At 45.7% G+C, this 22,436-nt stretch overlaps 1 protein-coding gene across 1 annotated transcript; it reads left to right on the top strand.

Annotated features, from left to right (window-relative positions):
• Positions 1–21,242: 21,242 nt before the first annotated feature.
• LOC126962403 (cytochrome c oxidase subunit NDUFA4-like) lies at positions 21,243–21,772 on the top strand. Its single transcript, XM_050803316.1, has one exon. It carries the CDS (start codon positions 21,441–21,443, stop codon positions 21,687–21,689), a length of 249 nt encoding a protein of 82 aa, XP_050659273.1. The 5' UTR covers positions 21,243–21,440; the 3' UTR covers positions 21,690–21,772.
• The last annotated feature ends 664 nt before the right edge of the window (positions 21,773–22,436 follow it).

Here is a 22,436-nt window from a genome sequence, read left to right as displayed (position 1 = left end):
GGAGCAGGAAATTCCAGGCCAAAGACTCCTGGCTGCAGTGGGCACCGTGGGACTGAGAGAGAGGAGAAGGTTAAACCGCACCAACTTTTTTTTTTTTTTTTTTTTTTTTGAGACAGAGTTTCGCTTTTGTTGCCCTGGCTGGAGTGCAATGGCACGATCTCGGCTCACTGCAACCTCCACCTCCCAGTTTCGAGAGATTCTCCTGCCTCAGCCTCCCAAGTAACTGGGATTACAGGCATGCGCCATTATGCCTGGCTAATTTTTGTATTTTTAGTAGAGATGGGGTTTCTCCATGTTGGTCAGGCTGGTCTTGAACTCCTGACCTCAGGTGATCCACCCGCCTCGGCCTCCCAAAATGCTGGGATTATAGGCATGAGCCACCCCGCCCAGGCAGAACTACTCCAGCTTTTTATGTCATGTTGGGGTGGGCACCGATCATGGAGGCACTATCGGGTGGGGGAGACATTAATTTGTAAAGCTGAGTTAAAAGTCTTCTGGGACTCTAGAGACCTGGGGTGTGGAGGTGTCAGACTCTCTGTAACAGAGTCCAGAATGCCAGGACTGGGAAGGCGCAGATGCGGACTCAGGACCATCCCTTCTTGTGTAAACATAAGGCCTGGAGTGCCACAAGCAAGGAGAGGCATTGTTCACAACATTCTTGTTTTGTTTTGTTTTGAGACGGAGTTTTACTCTGTCACCCAGGCTGAAGTGGTGCAATGGCGTGATCTTGGCTTACTGCAACCTCCGCCTCCTGGGTTCAAGCGATTATCCTGCCTCACCCTCCCAAGCAGCTGGGATTACAGGCCCCTGACACCACGCCCAGCTAATTTTTGTATTTTTCATAGAGACGGGGTTTCACCATGTTGGCCAGGCTGGTATTGAACTTGTGACCTCAGGTGATCCATCCTCCTCGGCCTCCCAAAATGTTGGGATTACGGGTGTGAGCCACTACACCCAGTCCACAACTCTTTTTTAAATTTGTTTTTTATTGGCCAGGTGAGGTGGTTCACACCTGTAATCCCAGCACTTTGGGAGGCCAAGGCAGGCGGATCACCTGAGGTCAGGAGTTTTAAACTAGCCTGGCTAACGTGGTGAAACCTGTCTCTACCAAAAATATAAAAAAACTTAGCTGGGCATGGTGGCACGTGCCTGTAATCCCAGCTACTCAGGAGGCTGAGGCAGGAGAAGCCTTGAACCCAGGAGGTGAGGATTGCAGTGAGCCAAGATTGTGCCATTGCACTCCAACCTGGGTGACAGAGCAAGACTCCATCTCAAAAAAAAAAATATATATATATATATATGTTTGTTTTTTGAGAGACAAGGTCTTGCTCTGCCGCCCAGGCTGGAGTGCAAAGGCATGATTACAACTGACTGCAGCCTCAAACTCCTGGGCTCAAGCCATCTTCCTGCCTCAGCCTCCCAAGCAGCTGGTATGATATGTGCACGCCGCCACAGCTGGCTAATTTTTAAAAATATTTTTGGAAAGACGGGTTCTCACTATGTTGCCCAAGCTGGTCTCAAACTCCTGATCTCAAGTGATCCTCTTGCCTCAGCCTCCCAAAGCACTGGGATTACAGGTGTGGGCCACTGCACCCGGCCCTACGCTTCTCAAGTCTTGATTCTAATCTGGAAACAGAAAGATGACCTTCACAGACTGATGCCACCGGGCAAGAGGTAGGTAGTCCGCTGCCTCCTGGACACGTTCTTCCTGCCCAGGATTCTGCTGATAATGCTGAATCGTCACGTGCCCATCCAAAGGCTCATTGGTGACCTGGGGGAACCTGTGACCAGGCACAAACACTGACGGAGCCGTTCACCTGGAAGAAGTGAGACTTGAGCCTGAGACCAACTGCATCCGCCTGGCGGTGTCCAGGAGTTGGTAGTACAGGAGTTCAGAACCACATACTCCCTAAAGACCTAGTTAAGCTTCTCAGCCCTGGTCTGTCTGAAACCAAGGCTGAGAATCTAGAACAGCAAGGGAAAATTCTAGGCTAGAAGGTCAGGAGAAAGGAACCATCATCAGGTTGTGAAATACAGGATCAAAGCCAAACGCAAGAAGTCACACAAGAATAAACTGAAAAGCAAGCAGTGCAGAGCCAGGAATGAAATGGCCCTGACTTAATGGTCCAAATTCAAGGTTGTGAGTCAGAGCTAGAGCCCGCTTAGGAAGCGTGAATGCCCGGGCAGAATGTAAAACAACACGACAGGCTGACCTGCTGGTGGTAATTCCAAGCCAGCGTTTTTTATCTACACTCATCAGCTCAGTATTCTCTCCTTTACTCATCCAAAAATTAAGAAAGTTTTGGCCAGGCATGGTAGCTCATGCCTGTAATTCCAGCACTTTGGGAGGCTGAGGCAGGTGGCTCACTGGAGGTGAGGAGTTCAAGGCCAGCCTGGCCAACATGGTAAAATCCTGTCTCTACTAAAAATACAAAAATTAGCCAGGCTTGGTGGCAGGCACCTGTAATCCCAGCTACTCAGGAGGCTGAGGCAGGGGAATTGATTGAACCCGGGAGGCGGAGGTTTCAGTGAGCCAGGATCATACCACTGTACTCCAGCCTGGGCGACAGAGCAAGACTCTGTCAAACAAACAAACAAACAAACAAAACAAAAATTGCAGAAATTGGAAAGGGAACTAGAATTTTAGCTTGTTTGAAACCCTGAACATCTAGCTTCCTATGAAACCCAAGCATGCTCAATCTCTTTCTCTTCCATTAGCCAAAAGGACTTGTAAGTATCATGCTCTTTCTCTTTGAAGAACTGGAGAAATCAGAGGCTCTGAACCTCGTGGAAGAACTCACAGGCAAACCAGGCAAAAGCCGGAGTTTCAACTGCAGTCAGCCTGGCCTTCACTTTCTCTTACACTGCCTTTGCCCTCCAGAGAGGTTTGGTTCCTGAGAAATCTCCGAAAGGTAAAGCCATACACACATCATTTATTTTAACATTACCTAAATGGAGAGAAAGAAAGAGGAAGTGCGGAAGGCTAGCCGGGCCACCCTATGCTGATTTGAATGAGGGGTAAGCGTGGAAGCAAGAAAGCATCTGATGGAAAATGGGGGTGCAAAGCATTTGATCCAAAATCGCCTGCTAAACTCAAGTCTGAGGGTAGTTTTAGTTTGACTCTTAGAGTCCTAGTAGCTGCTGTCCTATCCCCTAAATATGTCAAAAGTTGGGGTGATGGCTGAGCCCAGAGGCTCCCCCACCCAGTACTTCGGGAGGGGTTGAAGTGAGCCCAGGAGTGGGAGGATTGCTTGAGCCCAGGAGTTCAAGACAAGCCTGGGCAACATAGTGAGACCCCGTCTCCACAAAAACTAAAAAAAAATTAGCCAGATGTGGTGGTGTGCACCTGTGGTCCCAGCTACTTAGGAGGCTGAGGTGGGAGGATTGCTTCAGCCCGGGAGGCTGAGGCTGCAGTGAGCTGTGATCGCGTCCCTGTACTCCAGCCTGGGCAACATAGTGAGACATTGCCTCAAAATGAATTAAAAACAATACAAATTAAAATTTAAAAAACCAAAGTTGGGGTGATGATATGCACTCCAACATTGAAAGAATAAATAAAAGAAAACCAATTAACAAAATTTGGAAAGTTGTGTAACATCATCAAAAGGATTATCTTAAGGTACAAGCTAAAAAGTGGCCTCCTGTCATATCATTTCAGGAAGTCAGAGACTACACGCACACTGAGAATGGCTGTCTCAAACGCCCATGCTCCCTGAGCTACTGGCTTACTGAAATTTCCATTACAAACTCTAAGTGTCTCAGGGGTAGTTTTCCAACACCACCATCTTCATGGGCAGACCCATGGCCGGGATGCTGGAGGGGCGGATATGGTGACACATTGTAGACAGTGGAGGACGGGAGGATAGTGGCCTTTAAGTTTTGCATTTCTTAACATTTAAAGAGCAGTTCATTTCTGCACGCTCTATGAATATTTTCTCAAGTGCGGGAGTGGTTTCCCATAGTTTTGCTAAGGAGTTGCACATAGTCAAACACGCTATCTTTCATTTTACTTGTTTTCAAAAAATTCAGTAGTCTAAGAGTTTTCTCCTGAAATATATGTGAAAATCCTGGAGTCGCGCTTCATCTTTAAAAGACAAACTTTAAACTTCCCCGTTTGCTTGCTCCAAACAATAAATAATTCTGGAAAAACTAAGTGCAAGTTGAAACATGAAGCATAATTGTAGATGTTAAACAATCCAATATACTCATTGAGAAAATAGGAAAAGATATACTTAGTTGTGTAAAGAACTCACAATTTCATCATGAATATTGGATGCAATTTTAATTTTAAAATGGCAGTATTTCTGCACAACCACATCCATAATCCATATGGTTAAAAAAACAAAAATCTTTTCTAAGCAGTTCATTAATTATCATAGCCATAAAACAATTCTTTTTACTGAGGAAGGAATACATTTTTTGTTAATGCTTTTTCTTTCTTTTTTAGAGACAAAGTCTCACTCTATCACCCAGGCTGGAGTATAGTGGTTTGATCATAGCTCACTGCAGCCTCTAACTCCTGGGCTCAAGTAATCCTCCTGCCTCAGCCTTCCCAGTAGCTGAGACTACAGGCAAGTGCCACCAAGCCCAGCTAATTTTTTTTTTTTTTTGAGAGCGAGAGTCTCGCTCTGTTGCCCAGGCTGGAGTGCAGTGGCATGATCTTGGCTCACTGCAACCTCAACCTCCCAAGTTCAAGCAACTCTCCTGCCTCAAACTCCTGAGTAGCTAAAATTACAGGCGTGAGCCACCATGCCAGGCTAATATTTTGCATTTTTAGTAGAGATGGGGTTTCATCATGTTGGCCAGTCTGGTTTGGAACTCTTGACCTCAAGTGATCCACTTGCCTGGGATTCCCAAAGTGTTGGGGTTACAGGTGTGAGCCAAAGCGCCAGGCCCTGACTAATTTTTTTAAATTTTATTTTTGTAGAGACAAGGTCTTACTATGCTGCCCAGGCTGGTCTGAAACCCTGGGCTCAAGTGACCCTCCCACCTCAGCCTCCCAAAGCACTGGAATGACAGGCATGAGCCACCATGCCCAGCCTCTATTAACTTTTAAATAGTTGGTTAAAAGATCAGAACTTTTGTTTGATTGATGTTATATGTTATAGGTTGGCAAGGTTATTTTCAATGCCATCTTTTGGTTCAGACCTTCCAAAGTTCTTCCAAAGCCCCAATTTTTCTTGAACTTTCATCCCATCCTAGACCACCATGCTGAAACTCAGACCTCAATCGTAGATCCCAGGTTTTCTGGCTGGAGTTGCCCTTCCTGCCTCTCCTTGCTACTCCCGAAACCCCAAAGCAAACCAGTCTCTTAGGGCCAGCTCACTTCCCATCCTTTCTGGTCCCCCCTTCCTCACCTCCTCACTAGCCCACTCCGCATGGTGTATATAATTTGTATCCACTGTACGTCCTGCCACCAGAACAAGGTTATCCTCCCAGTGGGCAAACCATGGTGTATTCTTTCTTTAATTCCCCATAGGTGCCCAGCTATGATGTCCAGCACTTCATTTGGTGATTTGAAGACCTGGGTTAAAATATTGGCTCTGCCATTTTATTCAAGATTCCCCTGAATTCACATTTATTGGACACTATGATATGTCGAAACTGTGCTCTGATGAGGGAATGAAAAGCTGAATCAGGTGTGGCTACTGCTTTCAAGGTGCTGCAGACTTTGTTGTGTTCCCCCAAGTTCATATGTTGAAGCTATAACCTCCAGTGTGGCTGCATTGGCAGACAGGGCCTCTAAAGGGGTAGTGGACGTTACATGTGTCATCAGGGTGGGGCCCTGAACTGATAGGATTAGTGTTCCTATAAGAAGAGATACCAGAAAGAAAACAAAAAGAAAAAGAAAAGACAGGCCAGGTGCAGTGGCTCTCATCTATAATCCCAGCACTTTGAGAAACTGAGGCAGGAGGATTGCTCAAACCCAGGAGTTTGGGACCAGCCTGGGCAATATAGTAAGATCCCATCTCTACAAAAACTTTTTAAGAAAGAAAGAAAACAGCCGGATGCGGTGGCTCATGCCTGTAATCCCAGCACTTTGGGAGGCTGAGGCAGGCAGATCACGAGGTCAGGAGATTAAGACCATTCTGGCTAAAACGGTGAAACCCCGTCCCTACTAAAAATACAAAAACAAAATTAGCTGGGTGTGGTGGTGCATGCCTGTAGTCCCAGCTACTCAGGAGGCTGAGGTGAGAGAATGGTGTGAACTCGGGAGGCGGAACTTGCAGTGAGCTGAGATGGCGCCACTGCACTCCAGCCTGGGCGACAGAGTGAGACTCTGTCAAAAAAAAAAAAAAAGAAAGAAAGAAAGAGAGAGAGAGAGGGCCGGGGGCGGTGGCTCACGCCTGTAATCCCAGCACTTTGGGAGGCCGAGGCAGGCGGATCACGAGGTCAGGAGATCGAGACCATCCTGGCTAACACGGTGAAACCCCGTCTCTACTAAAAATACAAAAAATTAGCCGGGCGCGGTGGTGGGCGCCTGTAGTCCCAGCTACTTAGGAGGCTGAGGCAGGAGAATGGCGTGAACCTGGGAGGCGGAGCTTGCAGTGAGCCGAGATCGCGCCACTGCACTCCAGCCTGGGCGACAGAGCGAGACTCCGTCTCAAAAAAAAAAAAAAAAAAAAAAAAAAAAAAAAAAAAAAAAAAAAAAAAGAAAGAAAGAAAGAGAGAGAGAAAGAAAGAAAACAAAAGACACCAAAGCTAATTATTTCTCTCCAAGAACACATACAAAGGAAAGGTCTTGCGAGGTCATAGCGAGAAGGTGGCAGTCTGCAAGTCAGGAAGGGAGCCCTCACCAGAAACTGAATCCCTGCCTCCAGAATGTGAGACACAAATGTCTATTGTTGATGCTTCCTATCTGTGGTACCTCCTCATGGCAGTCCAAACTGACTAAGACACATGAAGATCAGAGCTTAGAAGTAGGAACAGGCGAGTTGGGCGGGGCAGGCTGTTTTGTTTGCAGGACGTGTCTCACATGGGGTTGTTAAGTCTTCCTTTGCAGCTGTTGTGACCATGAAGCAAGCAGGCCCTCAGGAGTCTGGCCTCACTGCCAGGACTCACAGTGGGAGTCGAGGGACAGGATGGCTGCTCTGTGTCCAGAACATGGGTAACAACTAGTGAACAGGTCGATGGGAGACTGGGGTGACAAGTGACCGGGAAGTCTGAAACTGCTGAAGCCTGTGTGGGTCTACTGGAGGGATCTGACAGGGAGACGACGTGGTCCCAGCCGTGGAGAAGCCAGCCTGGGCTGCTCTGTGGTCCCTGAGACCCTGGCCTGAGGGTTCACCAGCCCCACCATCAATCAGATCTCAGGGTGTTTCTAGGATTCAAGGCCCTCAGGGAGCCCCTGAAAGCAAGGCTCGCTTTCCTAAGCGCTTCAAAGCTCAAGGAGCAAACAGCAGACCTGACCCATCCAGCAATGCTCTCAGCATGGACCCGCTTAGCCTGCTCCCTCCTCAGCCAGTTTGCCCCAGAAACTAAAAATAAAATTGACAACAGAGGAGCATTAAACAGCAAAATCTAGCTGAGGGAGGAGCTGAGGCTTTGAACAACGACAACTGGCACACACCGTGGCCACCTCTGGTTGTCCCGTCCTCCCTGGGCATTGGGAATTTATGGATGGATATTCACTGGAGCGTCTGCTCTGCCAAGAGATAACTCAGCTTTCCTCTAAGCCTCTGTGGTTTTATATTTTTTTGTTTGTTTACTATTTATTCCTCCTCTGCTACATGATAACCATCTCCCTGTATCTCCAGTTCAAATTCCCCAAAGCGAGAATCTAATTTGGTCTTCAGACCCTCTTTGAAGGGCTGCTTTCATACAGGGCTGTTGGATGGTCCTGCCAGCCTGTGAGCTGTCTGCCCTGTCTCCCTGATAGTGACCTGTGGGCAGGGCCCTTTTCCTGCAAGGGGTTGGTGAGAACCCAGGCACACTGAGGCAAGCCTGCCCTGCCTGTATTGGGCGGAATGTACTCAGCTGCTTGCAACAGAATAGCCACATACAACGCGTCTCTATTGCTGCGAGCTCATTTTCCATAGCAAGAAGCCTGCAGGTGGCTGATCCTAGAACTCAGTGGCTCTGCGACCCCACAGAGGACATTTTTCCATCTGCCAAGTGGCTGGACAGTAGTTGCAGCAGTTCAGTGAATACATCAAATCCAAAGATTTCCTTGACGCTCCCCTATCCCCACCCTCAGGAGATGTATTGATGTCTCTTTGACAAAAGAGAGCCATAGTCCCACCTCTAGCTGCAAGAGAAGCTGGTGGAGTGAGAAGCTGGTATACACAATGTTGACAGGGGGAAGTGGATTCTAATGACAAGGGAGATGACGAAACATTGTGTAGGCAAATGTCTGCCCTACGAAGTAAACATTTAACTATAGCATGGTACTGCAAGCCCTATAATAACTTGCTAAGACACTGATATGGTTTGGCTATGTCCCCATCCAAATCTCACCTTGAAGTGTAATAATCCCCACATGTCAAGGGTGGAGCCAGGTGGAGATAATTGAATCATGGGGGGCGGTTTCCCCATACTGTTCTCGTGGTAATGAATAAGTCTCACGAGATCTAATGCTTTTATAAAGGGGAGTTCCCCTGTACACGCTCTCTTGCCTGCCGTCACATGAGACGTGACTTTGCTCCTCATTTGCCTTCGGCTATGATCATGAGGCCTCCCCAGCCATGTGGATGTGAGTCCATTAAACCTTTTTCCTTTATAAATTACACAGTCTCGGGTATGTCTTTATTAGCAGCGTGAGAGCAGGCTGATACAGACACTCCTTGGGATAAGTCACATAACCTCTTCGGGGCTCAGATTCCTAAAATGAAAAATGAAAATGATAGTACTTACATCACAGAGGTGTTGTACAGATTAATATGAAATAAAGTGTAAGAAAGTCTCTATTTCAATACTACTAGATAATGAACACACCTTGGCTCCTTCCTCCCCATCACCTACAGGGTAAATGCACAGTAAATACTTGCTAACCAAATAAACATTGCTTATCTGGAACATTATCCTCTTGAATTTTGTTGGCTATTTGTAAAAAGAAAGAAAATCAAGTCTACATGCAAAGTAAAAGTAAACATGAAAAATTCAAAGGCTGGCAGGCTAGGAATTAATTTAAAATGCAATCATGCTTCATTGTATTTCAAAGAAAGCTAAGTAACTACATTGAAGCCTCCAACATATTTTCCCCCGATCAACTGATTACCCATTGTTTCCCTCCCTTGGGTAGAAACCTTGGAATAATTTGCCATTTCTTCCTGCAACTGGCTCAGCTACACTCTTGATTTTCGGCTTGGTTTTGATTTGGTTTTTTTTCCTCCACTGGAAAGTCCCCAGGATAATCTGGATTTATTTCTCATCTGAAATAAAACACATTAACTGGCAGTATCCCTTTCATACTTCCTTCCTTACGAATGGTTCAAAACAGTCATTAAAATCCATCGCTCTCACCTGCATCTTTGACAACACAATCAGCGGATGCTTCTGCGGTAGAGTCAATGTAGTCACATTTGATTTCGAGACTCTTTATCAAATTAGCCCTGATTATATCACCTCCCCGTTCCATTTAGGGATCCTTTCCCTGCCAATTATGCAAAAAGACATTTGGTTTCCTTCTTTCTCCTACAACTTGTCATCAGAGGCGCCTGTGACTCTATCCAAGATCCAAGAATTCTTCCTTTAATTCAGAATTCATCTCAGAGCCCACTTCCTCCAGAAAACTCGCACCAGCCGCGGTGTGAAGTCCTATCTGTCCCACAAAACAAGACCATCTGAATTCTTGGCCTTCAACAGTCTGAAAAACCAAGAGACAGCGATAAACCTTTTTCTCTGGAATGTAAACTCTTCCATGCTTGGTGTGATGCCTGAGTGTAGTAATTTTACACATCCACCACAGTGGGTACTAAAAATTCACTCCAGTCATAAATCTTCAATCTGCTACCCAGTGCCAAGCCCACACCCACCTCCAGTTCTGGAGTTTCCAATGGCTTATGGGGCCTCCCCATACTCTAGGGCTTCTGGTTCCTCCAGAGTCAAGATGGTTGGGCAAGAGGGATTCATGGAAATGGTATAGCTGTTTTTTCCTCTCTCTCTTTTTTTCTTTGAGAAAAGGTCTCTTTCATCTGGGCTGGAGTGTGCTGATGCACGACTCACTGCAGCCTCAACCTCCTGGGCTCAAGCAATTCTCCTGCCTCAGCCTCCTGAGTAGTTGGAACTATCGCTGCATGCCACCATGCCCAACTAATATTTTAATGTAGAGCCAGAGTTTCACTGTGTTGCCCAGACTGGTCTTGAACTCCTGGGTGCAAACGATCCACCTACCTCAGCCTCCCAAAGTGCTGGGATTACAGGCATGAGCCTCCATACCCAGCCACTTCTTTAAAATTTAGAGACAGAGCTTTGCTGTGTCACTCCCCATCCCCCAGGCTGGAGTGCAGTGGCATGATCATGGTTTACTGCAGCCTTCAACTCCTGGCCTCAAGAGATCCTCCTGCCTTAGTCTGCCAAGTACGTGGAACTACAGGCATATGCCACCGTGCCCACTAATTTTTTTTTTTTTAATTTTTTGTAGAGACAATGTCTCGCTATGTCGCCCTGGCTGTTTGAACTCCTGGCCTCCCAAAGTTCTAGGATTATAGGCATGAGCCACTGCACCTGACCAGTATAACTTGTTTTACTGAGTCAGTGCAGATGTAATCTTCTCTGTTATCCATGCCTTGCTGTATGGCAGGCATCCAAATATTGGTTCTCTCATGGAGCTTTTGCACAAGTCTTTGGATGGCCCGAAAGTTACGTGGCTGAATGTTGTGCTCTGATTTCTAATCTTTTCTGCAAGTCCCTACACCTGGTCATGGACTCTATACTTCTTCTTACTGGACTTCCTCCTGACTTCTTGAGCAGGATACCAGCAAGACAACTCAAACCCAGCCACCTTTCCTGGTCTCTGCTTGCCCCTTGAGACACTCACACAACTCTGATTGCTCCAGCAAGCCTTTCATTCCAAAATGACCCAGGCGAGAAGCAAGGACCAGTCTCTATTTGCTTGTCTCTTCCCAGGCTTCTGAAGTAATAGATCTGGCTTTCTCAAGAACTCTTTCACTGAGTTCTGCAACATGAGAGCCCGTGTGGACCCATGAGTTTCTACATCTTAGCAAGTGTCTAGATCAGGACTAAGATGTCAGTCCTTTCCCTTCTCACCAGCATCTTCAGTCTCTAAGGTTCTCTTGAAGCTCCACACATGTGGCTTCAGGGAAAGGAAAGGGTAGCTCTAACCTTGAACTTGAGTGATTTTCTAATGCCTGGACTTCTATTATTGTAAGATGGGGAGAATGAGGGGGGTTATTGGTCAATGAACTGGTCCTGCCAGCTCATAGGTGGTCCTTCAAATATGGGGATTTAGCACCTCTTATTCTCAGCTTTAGGGCTGTAGCCTCATTTTAGAGACAACATGAAATGTCCCATTGACATTCAGTGAAACAATGTTGTAATGCGTGTCCTTGCACGTCTATCTTTGTGAGCCTTTGAGAGTATGGCCAAAGGGTGAATTACTCATAGACATTGCTAAATTGTTTTCCAGAAAGGTTGTACCAGTTCGCTCTTCCAAAACACTGCAGGAGCACATCCATTTCCCGACATTCTCCCCAAGCCCAGCTAGATATTCCTCAACCTGAAACATGGGACAGAGCTCTGGTTGGAAAGGCCAACTCACTCGGTCAAAAGGCCAGATGAATGCACCATTCTAGACATTTAAAAGCTTTTCTGGAGACAGGGTGGAGGAAGGAAGGGGGATGGAAGAGAAAAGAGAAGGAAAGGCAAAGGGAAGAGAATAATTATTTTCAGGATCTATTGCCAGCTATTGTGCTTTATCTCAATTGCCTTATGGGGGCCAGGCCCAGTGGCTCACACCTGTAATCCCAGCACTTTGGTAGGCTGAAGTAGGCGGATCACTTGAGGTCAGGAGTTTGAGAACAGCCTGGCCAATATGGTGAAACTCCATCTCTATTAAAAATACAAAAGTTAACTGGACATGGTGGCAGGCTCCTGTAGTCCCAGCTGCTGGGGAGGCTGAGGCAGAAGAATCACTTGAACCTGGAAGGCAGAGGCTGTAGTGATCCAAGATCACGCCACTGCCCTCTAGCCTGGGGGACAGAGCGAGACTCCATCTCAAAGAAAAAAAGAAAAGAAAATTGCTTTGAATTGCCTCGAGGCCAGGATGAGACAGAGGCAGGAGGTGAAGGTTTGTGCAATTGGGCTCCTAGAAGTCAGCTTGTGCTGTGCTGCTGACTATGGTGAAACAGCCTCTTAATCTTACCTCCAGCGATGCTACTTAGCTGCAGAGGTATTGCTGACACAGCAGCAAGCAGCAGAATGTTTTCTCTCTCGTCCACCTGGAGAAAGGCCCGCTCTTTCTTTCCTTCCCTCCTCCCTCCCTCCCTCCCTCCCTCCCTCCCTCCTTTCTTTCTTCCTTTCCTTTCCTTTCCTTTCCTTTCCTTTCCTTTCCTTTCCTTTCCTTTTTCCTTTCCTTTTTCCTTTCCTTTTTCCTTTCCTTTTTCCTTTCCTTTCCTTTCCTTTCTTGACTCTGTCACCCAGGCTGGAGTGCAGTGGCATGACAGTGGCTCACTGCAACGTCTGCCTTCTGGGTTCGAGAGATTGTCCTGCCTCAGCCTCCCAAGTAGCTGGGATTGCAGGCACCTGCCCCCACACCTGGCTAATTTTTGTATTTTTAGTAGAGACGGGGTTTCACTAAACCCCAGGCTGGTCTCGAACTCCTGACCTCAGGTGATCTGCCCGCCTTGGCCTCCCAAAGTGCTGGGATTACAGGCGTGAGCCACCGTGCCCAGCTGAAAGGCCCTCTTTGAACAGAATAGGTATCTCGAATTACTCAACATGGGATGTCTGACATCCTCCAAGCCCCCGGGGCACCACCCTGACTCCATAATTGCTCATTCACAGTGTTGTATGTCCTCATCCACTGACCAGGTTCCAGTTCTCCAGAAGCCCTTCCTCTCCAAACCAGCAGCAGCAGTATCTGTGAGGGAAATTTGTGTCTATGATTTTTCTTTCTCTTTCTTTTCCCCCTTGTAAAACTCAAGTAAAACTCAAGTCCCTTAAAGGGACTGTTACAACTCAATGTATTTGGACTTCTCTAGATAGTCAGACTAAACATTATGAAATTCACTGTGTATTCAAGATTAAGAGCCATTAGACTTGGGGAACACTTTTTTTTTTGTCACTGCCTTTGTTAGCAAACACTGGAACGAGAGTTGACAAGGTCAGGGAAGGCCACTCCCGTAGATAACAACTCCCCAGATAACAAACGTAGGGGCTGCAGATAGGACATGGGGCTGGTGGAGACAGCGAGGTGCTGGCAGTCAGGATCCTGGGGTCTGGATCTGACTCCCCAAAGATGTGTGTGTTTTTATCTTTGGAAAGGGGCATAACTCCCCACAAGCTTAACAGCATAATTATATGCAATTTAATTACTAAAGTAATAAGAAAGTATTTATTGTATTGTTACAGAATATATATAATATACAATAATGTAATATATAATTTATAATATAATTTTTTTGGGGGGATGGAGTTTTGCTCTTGTCACCCAGGCTGGAGTGCAATGGCATGATCTTAGCTCAGTGTAACCTCTGTCTCTCAGTTTCTTTTTTTTTGTTTTTTTTGTTTTTTGAGACGGCGTCTGGCTCTGTCGCCCGGGCTGGAGTGCAGTGGCCAGATCTCAGCTCACTGCAAGCTCCGCCCCCCGGGTTTTTACGCCATTCTCCTGCCTCAGCCTCCCGAGTAGCTGGGACTACAGGCGCCCGCCGCCTCGCCCGGCTAGTGTTTTGTATTTTTCAGTAGAGACGGGGTTTCACCGTGTTCGCCAGGATGGGCTCGATCTCCTGACCTAGTGATCCGCCCGTCTCGGCCTCCCAAAGTGCTGGGATTACAGGCTTGAGCCACCGCGCCCGGCCTGTCTCCCAGTTTCAAGCAATTCTCCTGCCTCAGCCTCCCAAGTAGCTGGGATTATGGACATGTACCACCATGCCCAGTTACTTTTTATATTCGTAGTAGAGATGGGATTTTACCATGTTGGCCAGGCTAGTCTTAAACTCCTAAGCTCAGGTGATCTACCTGCCTCAGCCTCCCAAAGGGCTGGGATTACAAGTGGGAGCCACTGCGCCTAGCCATAATATAATAATTATATATACTGTACAAAATAATAATCTTATTGGCAAGGAGTTCTTAATAACATCAGAAAGAACACTTTCTTTCCTTTTTTTTTTTTAAGACAGAATCTTGCTGTGTCACCCAGTCTGGAGTGCAGTGGCGCCATCTCGGCTCACTGCAACCTCCACCTCCTGGGTTCAAGCAATTCTTCTGCCTTAGCCTCCGAGTAGCTGGGATTATAGGCGTGCACCACCACACCTGGCTAATTTTTGTATTTTTGGTAGAGATGGGGTTTTACCATCTTGGCCAGGCTGGTCTTGAACTCCTCACCTCGTGATCCACCTGCCTCAGCCTCCTAAAGTGCTGGGATTACAGGTATGAACCACTGCGCCTGGCCTCAAAAAGAACATTTTCTTGGCCGGGCGCGGTGGCTCAAGCCTGTAATCCCAGCACTTTGGGAGGCCGAGACGGGCGGATCACAAGGTCAGGAGATCGAGACCATCCTGGCTAACATGGTGAAACCCCGTCTCTACTAAAAATACAAAAAAAAACTAGCTGGGCGAGGTGGCGGGCGCCTGTAGTCCCAGCTACTCCGGAGGCTGAGGCAGGAGAATGGCGTGAACCCGGGAGGTGGAGCTTGCAGTGAGCTGAGACCCGGCCACTGCACTCCAGCCTGGGCGACAGAGCGAGACTCCGTCTCAAAAAAAAAAAAAAAAAAAAGAACATTTTCTTAGGACACTTTAGACAGTACTGAGCAAGGCTGAATACAGTGGCACATGCCTATAACCCCAGCACTTTGGGAAGCCAAGACTGGAGGATTGCTTGAGGCCAGGAGTCTGTGACCAGCCTGGGCAACGTAGCGAGACCCCATGCCTGCAAAGAATTTTTTTTGTTTAATTAGCTGCTTACCTCTGGTACCAAGCAAAATAAGAGAAGCCTGTAGGCTTTAGGGATACACAGACCTGGGCTTGTATTTTGTTTAAGGTATTTGTTTAGTGAGTTTGGATAAATTATTTAACTTCTCTCGGGCTGTTTTTGCCTTGAAAAATGAGAAGAGTAAAGTAATCTTTTCAGACCGTTGTAGGGATTAAAAATCAACAGGTTTAAGGTTTCTGTTATGCAAGATGAATAAGTGCTAAAGATCTGCTGTACAAGATTGTGCTTATAGTCAATAATACTGTAATGTGTATGCACTTTAAAATCTAGTAAGAAGCCAGGTGTGGTGGCTCACGCCTGTAATCCCAGCACTCTGGGAGACCAAGATGGGAGGATTGCTTGAGCCCAGGAGTTTCAAACCAGCCTGGGCAACATAGTGAGACCCCCATTTACAAAAAATTAAAAATAAAAAAATTAGCCAGGCATGCTGGTGTGTGCCTGTAGTCCCAGCTACTGGGGAGGTTGAGGTGGGAGCATCACTTGAGCCTGGGAGGTCAAGGCTCCAGTGGGCCATAATCACGCCACTATGCTCCAGACTGGGCAGCAAGTGAGACACTGTCTTAAAAAATAAATTAATTAAAATAATAAATAAGGCCAGGCACAGTGGCTCACATGTGTAATCCCAATATTTTGGGAGGCTGAGGTGAGCAGATCATTTGACGTTAGGAATTCGAGACCAACCTGGTCAACATGGCAAAACCCCATCTCCACTAAAAATACAAAAATTAGCTGGGCTTAGTGGTGTGTGCCTGTGATTCAGCTACTTGGGAGGCTGACGCAGCAGAATCGCTTGAAGCTGGGAGGCAGAGGTTGCAATGAGTCGAGATCCCGCCACTGCACTGCAGCCTGAGCTACAGAGTGAGATTCTGTCTCAATAATAATAATAATAATAACAATAACAATAATTAAATAATATATATTAAGAGGGTAAAATTTTTAAATAATATGTGTAAAACAGATGTCTAATATACCAGGGGACTTTATTAAACAGTAGTTATTATTGTTAAAAATGGAAAAACTGGATGTAAAAATCACTTTTTGTTTGTTCGTTTCACTTATCTTTCAATGAGAGCATGCCAAGTTTAGCAAATAATTCCGATTTTGCAAGGATTTTTTGCTGTGACCTGAGACCAGAGAATTGCCGCTTGTTCCAGATTTTGCAAGTGGCCGGTTTGGCTGTAGATCAGATGGAACTACCCTTCCCAAAATACAGTTTCCCTTCTCCTGGCTTCTAGGGAGAGCTTCCTCCTGGAACTTGGCCCTTTAGGACGCTGAACCCGGTGAAGTGTGGATTTGCAGCTCAGCACTCCTGAACATTTGTTAACCTGAATTGGTCAAGTTCAGATAAAGGAGTAGTTTATTTTTTCCTTAGTGGGTTTAGGGTTTGCGTGGTTGATTTTTTACATTTTTTGGATTTTTCCCTTAGTATTTTATGAGGAAAATTTTCTTTATTTCCTTTAATTTTTAATTTCTGTGAGCACATAGTAGGTACATATATTTATGGGTTACATGAGATATTTTGATGCAGACACACAACGTGTAATAATCACGTCAGCCTAAAAGGGGCGTCCATCTCCTCAAGCATTTATCCTTTATGTTACAATCAAATTATACTCTTTTAGGTTTTTTTAAATGTACAATTATTGACTATAGTCACCCTGTTGTGCTACTAAATACTAGATCTTATTAATTCCTTCTGACTATATTTTATATCCATTAACCATCCCTTCCTTCCCCCAACTCCCCCCACCCTTCCCGGTCTCTGGTAACCATCCTTCTACTCTCTCTCTCCATGAGTTTAATTGTTTTGATTTTTAGATCCCACAAATAGGTGAGAACACGCGAAGTTTGTCTTTCTGTGCCTGGCATGTTTCACTTAACATAATGACCTCTAGTTCCATCCATGTTATTGCAAATGACTGGATCTCATTCTTTTTTACGGCTGAATAGTACTCCATCGTGTATATACACCACATTTTCTTTATCCATTCGTCGGTAAATGGGCACTGAGGTTGCTTTGAAATCTTGGCTATTGTGTTGCAATAAACATGGGAGTGCAGCTCTCTCTTTGATATACTGATTTCCTTTCATATACTCAGCAGTGGGATTGCTGGATCGTATAGTGGGTCTATTTTCAGTTTTTTGAGGGACTTCCAAACTGTTCTCCATAGTGGCTATACTAATTCACAGTTCCACCAACAGTGTACAAGCGTTCCCTTTTTTCCACATCCTCACCAGCATTTGTTATTGCCTGACTTTTGGATAAAAGCCTTTTTTTTAGTGGGGGAGGGGGGATGTAGTCTCGCTCTGTCACCCAGGCTGGAGTGTAGTGGTGCGATCTCGGCTCACTGCAACCTGCACCTCCTGGGTTCAAGTGATTCCCCTGCCACAGCCTCCCTAGTAGCTGGGACTACAGGCATGCACCACCACACCCAGCAAATTTTTTATTTTTATTTTTTGTAGAGGTGAGGTCTCACCACATTGCCCAAGCTGGTCTCAAATGCCTGGGCTCAAGCAATCCTCCTGCCTCAGCCTCCCAATGTGCTGGGATGACAGGTGTGAGCCACTGCACCTGGCTTTTTTTTTGCTTTTTAGTCAGGTTTTCTTCTCTCTTTAACTGTCACATATTTTGTTTTTGAAGGAGTGTGAACAACCGTGTGCTCCCATATAATTCCTGGAAGAAATCTCTGTTTTTAGAAGAAACAACTAAAACTGTATCTCTCCTTCCTATCACTGTACTTTGAGTTTTTATGAAAATCTGTGGTAAGGAGAAATTGTGTCTGAATACTTCTGCAACTAGACTAATAAAAGGTCCTGAGCCATGTGCAGTGGCTCACACCTATAATTCTAGCACTTTGGGAGGCCAAGGTGGGAGGACTGCTCGAACCCAGGAGTTGGAGACCAGCCTGAGCAACATAGAGAGACCCTGTCTCTATAAAGTATTAATAATTTTTAAAATTAGCTGGATGTGGTAGTGCGTGCCTGTAGTTCCAGCTGCTCTGGAGGCTGAGGCAGAAGGATCGCTTGAGCACAGGAGGCAGAGACTGCATTGAGCCATGATCACGCCACTGCATGCCAGCCTGGGTGACAGAGCGAGACCTGTCTCAAAAAAAAAAAAAAGAAACTGTCCTGGAGGACATTATGTTAAGTGAAATAAAGCAGGCACAGGAGGATAAATTCTTCATGTTCTTACTCGTGTGGAAGCTAAAAAAATTGATCTCATGAAGGTCAAAGTAGAGCAGTGGTTACTAGTGGCTAGGAAGGAAAGTGGGGAGGGTGACTAGAGGGGTTGGTTAATGGATACAAAATTACAGCTGGATAGGAGGAATAAATTCTAGTGTTCTATAGCACTATAGGGGCATAATAGTTAACAATTTATTGTGTATTTTGAAATACCTAGAAGAGAGAGTTTTGAATGTTTCCAACGCAAAGAAAGGATAAATGTTTGCGGTGATTTTTTTGGCTAATTACTCTGATTTGATCATTACACATTGTATGTATGTATCGAAATATCACACCACAGCCCATAAATTCTATGGGCTATGTTATTAGGTGCTCATTAAAAACAACTTTAGGTTGAGGTGGAAAGATCTCTTGAGCCCAGGAGTTTGAGGCTGCAGTAAGCTGGGATTATGCCACTAAACTCTAGCCTGGGCAACAGGCTAGAGACCCTGTCTCAAAAAAATACGTTTTTAATTTAAAAAAAACAGCTAAGGCTGGGTGCCGTGGCTCATGCCTGTAATCCCAGCCCTTTGGGAGGCTGAGGTGGGCAGATCACTTGAGGTCAGGAGTTTGAGACCAGCCTGGCCAACATGGTAAAGCCCTGCCTCTACCAAAAGTTACAAAAATTAGCCAGCTGTGGTGGCACATGCCTGTAGTCCCACTTACTCAGGAGGGTAAAGTGGGAGAACTGCTTGAACCTGGGACCAGAGATTGCAGTGAGCTGAGACTGAGTCACTGCACTCCAGCCTGGGTGACAGAGTGAGACCCCATCTCAAATAATACAAATTAAATTAAAAAACAGCTTTAAAAAGATATTGGGCTGGCAAGCAGGGAAAAAAAGGGGTGTCATAGATTCATTCATTCATTCTATAGCTCTTATGAAGGGTCCTCTTTGTTTCAGGCACTGTTTGGGTGATGGAGATTCAGAGAGAAGCACATGACGTATGATTCTTCAGGAGCTGCTGGGCTAGTGCCGGGATGATGGCAAACATATAAAACCTCGGCAGGGGAGACAACGCGGGAGCTGTGTCTTTAGTGATGGCAGGGAGTAAGGAAAGGGCATTCAAGGGCCTGGTGCCTCCAGAGACAAGGAAGGGAGACCAGGGCATATGGAGGGCCTGGAGAGGCTTAGGTCAGAGCTAAGACCAGAGGTACGGTGAGGCTATGGTGTGGAAGGCCTTGAACACCAACCTAGGGGGATTTGACTTGATGTAGAAGGCAACTGGGAGTCACGTCGTTTCTAAGTCAGGGAATGAACATGCTCCGATTGCTATGGAAGAATTTTCCAAGCAGCGCTATTGAAAAGAGCGGTAGGCCGGGCGCGGTGGCTCAAGCCTATAATCCCAGCACTTTGGGAGGCCAAGGCGGGTGGATCACGAGGTCAGGAGATCGAGACCATCCTGGCTAACATGGTGAAACCCCGTCTCTACTAAAAATACAAAAAACTAGCCGGGCGTGGTGGCGGGTGCCTGTAGTCCCAGTTACTCGGAGGCTGAGGCAGGAGAATGGCGTGAACCTGGGAGGCGGAGCTTGCAGTGAGCCGAGATCGCGCCACTGCACTCCAGCCTGGGTGACACAGCGCGAGACTCCGTCTCAAAAAAAAAAAAAAAAAAAAAAAGAAAAGAGCGGTAGAGCTTGGATGCAGGGAGACACAGCATCTGGAGGCTGCTGCAGCCCTTGGCATGTATACAGCTGGCACTCACCTCTGCCCCTCCTTTGTTTCCTCCTACCTTTCCTGATTTTCCTCTATCTCCTTCCTCTTCTTTACCTACTGCCCTCACTTTCTTCACCAGTTACTTTCTCCTCCATCCTTTCTTCCAGAAAGGGACAGAAGCTCTAATCGTGGACAGACTAGAACAGATCCTTTTGCCTCCTTTAGTATTTCTACTTCGAGTAAAAATGTCCAGTGAGAGTGTACTTCCGGAATATATTATCCTTATCAATCAAAGAACTAATGAACTTTGGCAATAAACTATCTGGTGATGTACTTGTGGGGAAAGCCTGAACACATTTAAGGAGTTTGGCGAGCAGTGCAGTTTCAAGGTGACCCTATTTATAGAATGGAGGCACCTTGCAGCTCCTAAATGAACACATACTTCCAATCTGCTGTGGCATCATTCCGGTTCCTCTAGAATTTTCCTTGGCATCACCCGCAAGCCCCAACTTGTCCTATGGGGACAAGACACAGACTCACCAACTGTGAAATTCTGAAAGGCAGCTGATCTGCAATACTCACTGTGGCACCAACCTGCTGGTTTGAACAAGTATGAAAACCTTTTAGCAGAATACCAAGCAACAGGAAGTGAAAATTACCCTCACAGTGACCACGAGAAAAGCTTCTCCAATGCACAGTTGCAAAAGGTGCAGGGTAGTTATAGGGTTCCTCAAAAATTAAAAAGAAATGCAGTCACTTAAAAAATAAAATAAAATCCAGCCAAACACGACTCTAAAGCAAACTAGCTAGCAAGAATAGCCAGTGTATCCCAAAAGCAAGGGGCTTTGCTTTTGTGAACCCGGAATAGAAAGTACAAACTAATGGTTTGGCCTGAGTCTTTTTCAGACATACCCAGGTATACAGATAGTGATCGTGACAGTAATAAAATGAGGGTCTTTAAGGATTTCTTTCCTTTTTTTTTTTTTGAGACAGGCCAATACAGCGAAACCCCGTCTCTACTAAAAATACAAAAATTAGCCAGCGTGGTGGTGGGCACCTGTAATCCCAGCTACTCGGGGGGCTGAGGCAGGAGAATCTCTTGAACCTGGGAAGCAGAGGTTGCAGTGAGCCAAGATCGTGCCATGGCACTCCAGCCTGGGCAACAAGAGTGAAACTCTGTCTCAAACAAAAACAAAACAAACAAACAAAAAACGTGGTTAGAATAGTACATTTTATGTTGTATGTATTTTACCAAAATTAAAAAAGAAGTCAAAATAGTTTAAATAAAACAAGAACAATTATATGACTATAGTCTTACATCTGTAGTAGGAATGGGCCAAGCAGAATACAAAATTCCCAAAGGCCTTTTAAAATACACTGGTGAGATACTACTTAGCCCAGGGCCTGGTGGCTAGGCTGGTTCTCTCCTTTCCAATTAGAGGTCTCTGCCGCTAACATGCTCCACCAGATCATCGGTCAGGCTAAGAAGCATCCAAGCTTGATCCCCCTCTTAGTATTTATTGGAGCTGGAGGTACTGGAGCAGGACTGTATCTCTTGCGTCTGGCATTGTTCAACCCAGATGTTAGTTGGGACAGAAAGAATCACCCAGATCCCTGGAACAAACTGGGTTCCGATGATCAATACAAGTTCTACTCAATGAATGTGGATCACAGCAAACTGAAGAACGAAGGTCCAGACTTCTAAATGAAATGTTTCACTACAAAGCTGCTTTAGACCGAAGGTCTTCCAGAATTCATCCGCACAATTTTCCACTTCACTAGGAAATATTTCTCCTCTAAATGAATGAAATCATGTTGATGTAACCTATTGGAGATTACACTGATTAATAAATAACTGAAACTTGAAAAAATAATACACTGGAAGTCATTCTACAGTGATCCCATCCACCAAATAAACTTCAGATATAAGACGCTGGAAGATGCCACTTGGTTCCAGTTCTCCAAACTCTGGAATTAAGCCAGGGAAAGAAGTAAAAATGTTTAGAAACATAGTGTTTCTATACAGGACGGTAGGATTTAGGAAGGCCCAGGGTCATCTGTAAACTTTTCCCTCCTTCCAAAGATTAATGCTGTAAAACATTTGTATTAAATAATACTTCAATCCAGTACTGTACCGACGTCTGGACCAACTTCTTTCTGTTCTGGGGAACAGATGTTCCCTGTTTATCATTGTCTTCTAGTGTTTCACTGGTTTTTGATGCCCTCATTTTATTTCTCCAGGATTATTTGTTTTCTTATTCTTTTTTAGAGCAGTTCTTAGTCAAAACTTCTTGAAAATTCAAATAAATATGTTTGCTGAGTTTCCTTTGCCTTAAGTTTTAAAAACTCTTTTAGAGAACCCGTCTGGCAGGTTACAGTGGCTGATCTGATTGATAAGCTTGCTCCTGGCCAGTTTCCTGTTGGTTACCCGACCCAGCTACGGGTTCTCCAA

The sequence above is a fragment of the Macaca thibetana genome, chromosome 9 (genome assembly GCF_024542745.1).
Source record: "Macaca thibetana thibetana isolate TM-01 chromosome 9, ASM2454274v1, whole genome shotgun sequence".
In the NCBI taxonomy this organism is placed as follows: Eukaryota; Metazoa; Chordata; class Mammalia; order Primates; family Cercopithecidae; genus Macaca; species Macaca thibetana.
Note: the sequence above shows the minus strand (reverse complement) of the source record. Positions and strands in the feature narration are given on the sequence as shown.